The sequence below is a fragment of the Apaloderma vittatum genome, unplaced genomic scaffold (assembly GCF_000703405.1).
Source record: "Apaloderma vittatum isolate BGI_N311 unplaced genomic scaffold, ASM70340v1 scaffold24737, whole genome shotgun sequence".
Lineage (NCBI taxonomy): Eukaryota > Metazoa > Chordata > Aves > Trogoniformes > Trogonidae > Apaloderma > Apaloderma vittatum.
Genome location: NW_009724899.1, coordinates 620 through 6,386, shown reverse-complemented (window position 1 = coordinate 6,386; position 5,767 = coordinate 620). Strand labels below are relative to the sequence as shown.

The 5,767-nt window shown below is 61.6% G+C and overlaps 1 protein-coding gene across 1 annotated transcript; it reads left to right on the top strand.

Annotated features, from left to right (window-relative positions):
* Window positions 1-156: 156 nt before the first annotated feature.
* On the top strand, window positions 157-4,484 carry APBA3 (amyloid beta (A4) precursor protein-binding, family A, member 3; the record flags this gene model as incomplete). The annotated part of the gene is given in 10 exon segments (XM_009872713.1): window positions 157-196; window positions 642-787; window positions 925-1,011; window positions 1,582-1,645; window positions 1,648-1,730; window positions 2,035-2,214; window positions 2,434-2,646; window positions 3,242-3,361; window positions 4,135-4,275; window positions 4,413-4,484. Coding segments are annotated over 10 exon segments (1,146 nt in total), but the record flags the coding sequence as incomplete, so codon positions are not given.
* Window positions 4,485-5,767: the final 1,283 nt, after the last annotated feature.

The following is a 5,767-nucleotide window of genomic DNA, read 5'->3' as shown; positions in this document are numbered from 1 at the left end:
AAGAGCCCCCAGCCACAGCTTGCTGTGCCCGCCAGCCTCAGGGTGCTGTGCTCCTCCCTGTCCCAGAGCCCCAGGGACAGCCTGGCCACAGGGTGGGCAGCCTGAATCCCTGGGACCACAGCTAGCACCTCACCGGCTCCCTTGGTGTTTTTGCAGGACAAGGAACCCCCGTCATCCCGCCCGGCCTTCAAAGAGGGTGAGTTGTCTCTGTGCTCAAGCAGCAGAAGCATCCAGGAGTCCTGACCTCCCATCTCCTGTGCTGACCACAAATGCAGGTTGGCCGGGGCTCCCAGGCAGGGAGGGAGCAGCTGCGCAGGCCGAGGATGTGGCTTCGGGGTCCAGGGGGCTCATTTGATCCCAGCTCACCCTTCACTGAGCAAAGCGGGCTGCTTCAGGGATTGGGGAAGGGAGGTGCTTGGGCTTGGGAAGGGAGAAAGAGGATGCCAGGGTTTGCCTGAGGGAAGGAAGAAGCAGCCCTGGGGTCAGAGTTGGTCCCCCAGTGGCGCTGGGAGCCCGGCTCCCAAGCACTGAGCTGCTTTTCTGCGTGTAGGAGCGCAGCGAACAGGCAGGAGGAGTTGGTACCTCCAGTTTTCAGAGTTGGGGGGGTACCAAGCCCTGCTTAGTCCCTACCGATGCCTCAGTTCCAGGCCCTTGTGACCCGGAGGATCTGCTGGACGGTGTGATTTTTGGGGCAAAGTACCTGGGCTCCACGCAGCTGGTCTCAGAGAGGAACCCCCCGACCAGCACCCGCATGGCCCAGGCCCAGGAGGCGGTGGACAGGATCAAGGTGCAGGAGGGTAGGGGGGCATGACTGCCACCAGCCTGGCCCTTCGCAGGCGTGCAGCAGGGCTCAGGACCTGCCCGGAGGGACCCAGAGGAGTCCTGACAGCAGCAGTGACCTCTCCTGGACGCTCTGTTCTGCAGGCACCCGAGGGAGAGTCCCAGCCCATGACGGAGGTGGATCTGTTTGTCTCCACGCAGAGGATCAAGGTGCTCACAGCTGACACGCAGGTGAGCGGGGAATGGGAGCGCCCACATGGCTTTGGAGCTGCTGAAACCTTCCTTGGGATCTCGGCTTTGCGCCTCCTCCAGTGGGGTCGTGCCTAAGGATGGCCTGAGGGTGAGGACATGCATCTCGAGGAGACCTGTGACTCCGTGGCCGTCCCACACAGCCGTGTCGTGTCCCTCAGCTCTCTGCGTAACTGCATGAGGCTTCTCATGCAAACCGTGCCTTTCAGGAGCTGCAGGGATCCCCAACCAAGCTCCAGGAAGCCCAGGCCTTGAAATTTCTGTAGCTCTTTGCCTCAGGATTGGTTTCTGCTGTATAGTGAGAGCTGTCTTGTCCCCTGGCAGCACCCAGAAACACAGATGAGTCCTTGATTGAAGGACCTGTTTGTACATTTTAGCTTAGACGTGGTTTCTGCCCAATGTGTTCCAGGCATTTAAGCTACATCCCAGCCTGGTGGCATTTGAACCCTAACCCTTCCTGCATGTGGTGATGCCCCTCTCGCTCATGGGCTGCCCGTGGGGTCCATCAGGCTGGGGAGAGCTGAATGTTTCTGCCCACGTCCCCCTTGCCAGGAGGCCATGATGGATCACTCCCTCCAGACCATCTCCTACATCGCCGACATCGGCTCCCCCCCCGCGTCCGGAAACTGCCCCGACGGTCCGAGGTGGCGGAGGAGAAGCGGCTCTACAAGATGATCTGCCATGTCTTCCACTCGGCTGACGTGAGGCAATACACGAGTCTCTCGGGAGCAGGGGGTGGCCTTGGGGTCCTGTCCCGCTGTAGCAACCTGGTGCTCTGGGTCTCCACGCTGGGAGCTCCTGATGAGCACATAGAGGGGGAAAGAGCCCGGCGCAAGCACCTGAACAACAAGAAAAGTGGGGAGGATTGGTGCCATAAAGGCCTGTTCAGGCAGGGAAGGAGCCAGGATGACCTTAAGCTCCCAGGGCGTTTGCGGGGCACTGGCAGACGTTGACCTCGGTTTGGCCATGGGACCTCAGGCACCAACGACCCCTCTCTTTCCTCAGGCCCAAATCATTGCTCAGGCCATCGGGCAGGCGTTCGGCGTAGCCTACCAGCGCTTCCTGGAGGCCAACAGCATCGACCCGAGCGAGCTGAGCCCTCGCCAGTATAGCCGTGCCCTTGAGGACCAGGAGCAATACAACGCGGAGCTGACCCACTTCTCCCGGCAGGAGAACTGCAAGGACGTAAGAGCTGCTTTGGATGGGTGGGAACAGTGTGGGGCACTCGCTGGCACCTCTGTGTCCTCCCCTCCATGGCTCACTGACCCACTGAGGGGCTTCCTGCACAACTGGGCCCTGTTCCAGCTGGCTGTGAGCCCAGGACACTTGTGCTGGGGCCAGGACACGTGCCTCATGGCTCTGGTGACCGTAACCCATCTGTTTCTCCCCTCTTCCTCCCTGCAGGTCTGCATCCGGAAGCAGAAGGGGGAGATCCTGGGCATCGCCATCGTAGAGTCAGGCTGGGGCTCCATCCTGCCCACGGTGGTCATCGCCAACCTGATGCACGGGGGTCCAGCGGAGAGGTCGGGCGAGCTGAGCATTGGGGACCGCCTCATGTCTGTCAATGGGACGAGCCTGGTGGGGCTGCCCCTCGCCACCTGCCAGAGCATCATCCGGGTGAGCCAGGCCTGCGTGTGGGGTGGCCTCACACCTCCTGGTGGGATGGTGAGAGCTGGCGGAGGTGGGGACCGGCCTGAAATTCTGGGGGTGTCTATAACGCCGGGGTCACCCCCTGGTGCTCCTGGCTTGGGGGTGGATGGGTGGTAGGAGGCTGTGGGGATGGAGCGGGCAAGGGCTTGCCAGGGAGGCTGTGACAGCCCCTGCTCTGAGTGCTTGGAAGGAAGGGATGAGACAAGGCAGGGAATGAAATTTGCTGCAGCGGGATGTGGGCAGGGTGCTGCCTGAGGAGGAGGGGGAGTGAGGAGGCAGGCACTTGTCCTGGAGGGAACCTGTTATATCTTCTAATTCCTGGGCAGGAAGGGGCTGAAAGTAAGGACAGTGTGGCCTCAGGGGCAGAGTGGGACGCCTTACGCTGGATTTATAAGTTCTTCTTGAACTGAGGTGTGGCAGGATCCCTGTGTGTGCCTCAGTTTCCCCACTGAAAAGAGGTTGCTAATCCTCAGCCCTCCCACAAGCAACGTGGCCACATCACCCCTCTGAACTGCGCTGAATAGCTCTGCAAAGTCTGACAAAGCCCTGTTCCATCTTCCAGGAGCTGAAGCACCAGGCAGAAGTGACGCTGAACATCGTACACTGTCCCCCTGTCACCACGGCTGTCATCCGGCGCCCCGACTCCAAGTACCAGCTGGGATTCTGTGTTGAGAACGGCGTGGTGAGTGCCCACAGGGGTGGGAATGGGGTCAGCCCCGGGCTTCAGCAGCTCGTCCGCTGGAGGGACTCGCAGTCCTGGCTGTGTCCGCGCAGGTGGGTGCGTGGCTCCCGTGCTCCTTGTGCCTACCGGGGCTGAGGTTTCACAGGGCTCTGTCCTGCCACAGCAAAGGCCCTGTGTAGCTCTCCTGCAGCACCTGTGGTTAGGTCACTCTCTGTGGTGCTCCTTAGCTGTTTGCTTTTGGGGTGGCGGCTTCTTGACTTTTTTTGGCGTGACCTTAGTGACGTTTGTTGCTCTACCTAGTGCCCCCACCACTCCCTGCTCTGGGCTCCACAGTGGCTGCCTTGGAAAGGCGGAGAGGAACGTTTCTAGAACCCGTGGGAGTTGATGGGGTGGGTGGGCAGTGAAGAGGGAGCACACCAGTGCTCCCAGTAGTGTTGGAGACATGGTTACCCCACGGGTGCGTCGGAGCTGCTGCCCCAGGGACAAGCTCCGGCTCTGCAGCTTGGGCTTAATGCGTGCACAGGGTTCAATGGGTGGATGTAGGGAGCTCAGTAACAGGCTCCCCTCACCCTACAGCTCAGCACAGCGCTGCTGGCAGCAACCCAAGGGGACATCCCCACCCTCGCTGCATGCCCATGGGCTGGGAGAGACAGCAGCCAAGTCCAGAGTTCTTCCCAGGAGCCTGCACGGCTGAGAGGGTGTAGGGGGGTGGTTGCACGTGGCCCCAGGCTGTGGGCACAGCTCTGCTCTTACCAGCTCTCCCTGCTCCCCAGATCTGCAGCCTGATGCGTGGGGGCATCGCAGAGAGAGGCGGCGTCCGCGTGGGGCACCGCATCATCGAGATCAACGGGCAGAGCGTGGTGGCAACACCCCATGAGAAGATCATCCAGATCCTCACGCAGGCGGTCAGCGAGGTGAGCCGGGCTGGGTGACCGCGGTTCCCCGTGCCCTGGGGCAGCTGCCTGTGAAGCAGGCTGGGCTCAGTTTTGCACCAGCACCCTCCAGCCTGGGGTTTGGCATCTCCCAGCTGACCTGTGCATCTCTGCCTTAGGTCCACATCAAGACCATGCCGGCCTCCACGTACCGCTTACTGACCGGGCAGGAGCAGCCCGTCTTCCTCTGAGCCTCCAGCTGTGCCCAGCTGTGGCTGTGCACGCTTGTGCAGGATGGACTCTGCCTCCTGCCCCAGCACCCTCATCGGAGCCCCCTGGTTCCCGAGGCCTAACCCTGCGCCTCTTTCAAGTTTTGCTCAGGACACAGTGGGGGACTCCGGGGGCCTGACACCCAGCTCGAGCAGTGTCACAGCCTATGGTGCCGCAGTTCGGGCACTTCCTCCCCCTATATTTACCCCTCCCTGCCTCACAGTGCCTGCACGGTGCCTATGCTGTTGCTTCACAGCGTCCCTTACCTTAGGCTGGTGCTGGCAGGAGAGGGGACCCTGCATGAAACGTCACCCCATCCAGTCACCACAGATTGTGCTTTTACACTCACCGATGGTGCCTTTCTCCCTGTGGGGATGGTGCTGGAGCCACAGCTCCGGGGCTGGCCCTAGCACAGCCCCAGAGCAGGGCTGACCCTGCCCACCGCTCTGTGGGCGCACGCTGGCACCCCCAAGGGAAAGCTGGCAGCTCCCAGGCTCAGCCTTAAGGGCAGCAGCACCCTTGGTACCTGCTCCTCCTCCCTGGCTTTGCTGGGGCCTGTCAGGGGTGCAAACAAACTCCCTGTTAGCAGCAAGCTGGGAAACTACCTCTGCTCTTCCCTGTTGCTGCCTTTAACTGCTTTGCACACACAGCCTGGCCCCAGCCTGCCAGGGTATGGGGTCGCAGCCCTCGGGCCTCAGCACAGGAAAAGGGAACAGGGCGCTCCACGGTCCCACGTCCCGGGGCAGCTTGGGGCTACGAGCCCCAAGGCCCAGCCCCTGGTGGTGTGTCTTTTCAGGAATGGGCCTCTGGACCCTTACGGCTGAGGCAGCGCTGTTGTGGCTTTGCCTGTGTGCTTGGTTGACGTAAAAAATAAAAAGTTTTGGGGAACATGGGAGGTTGTGTTTCTGGAGCCCTGGCTGGGCTGCAGCAGAGGAGGCTCAGCTCTGGGCCACGCACCCTGAGCCGCCGGCGGTGCCGTCAGCACAGCCCGGCAATCCCTCCTGAGGCAGGCAGGGTGTCTGGCTGCAGAGGTGCCTGGGTCCCAGCAAAGCCACCCAGAATGCACAGAAACAGCCCATCCTGGTCAAAATCCCTTTTTATTCCAGCAGCAGAGGCCATGGCCAAAAATGGAGCTGGGTGGTGGAGGCAGCATTAGGCTCAACCTACCCTGACCATGGGGTGCTGCGTGGGACCAGCACTGGCACATGGACCTGGTGGCCTGGGGCTGGGGCAGGGACAGGCCAGCACTGCCACTACAACTCTG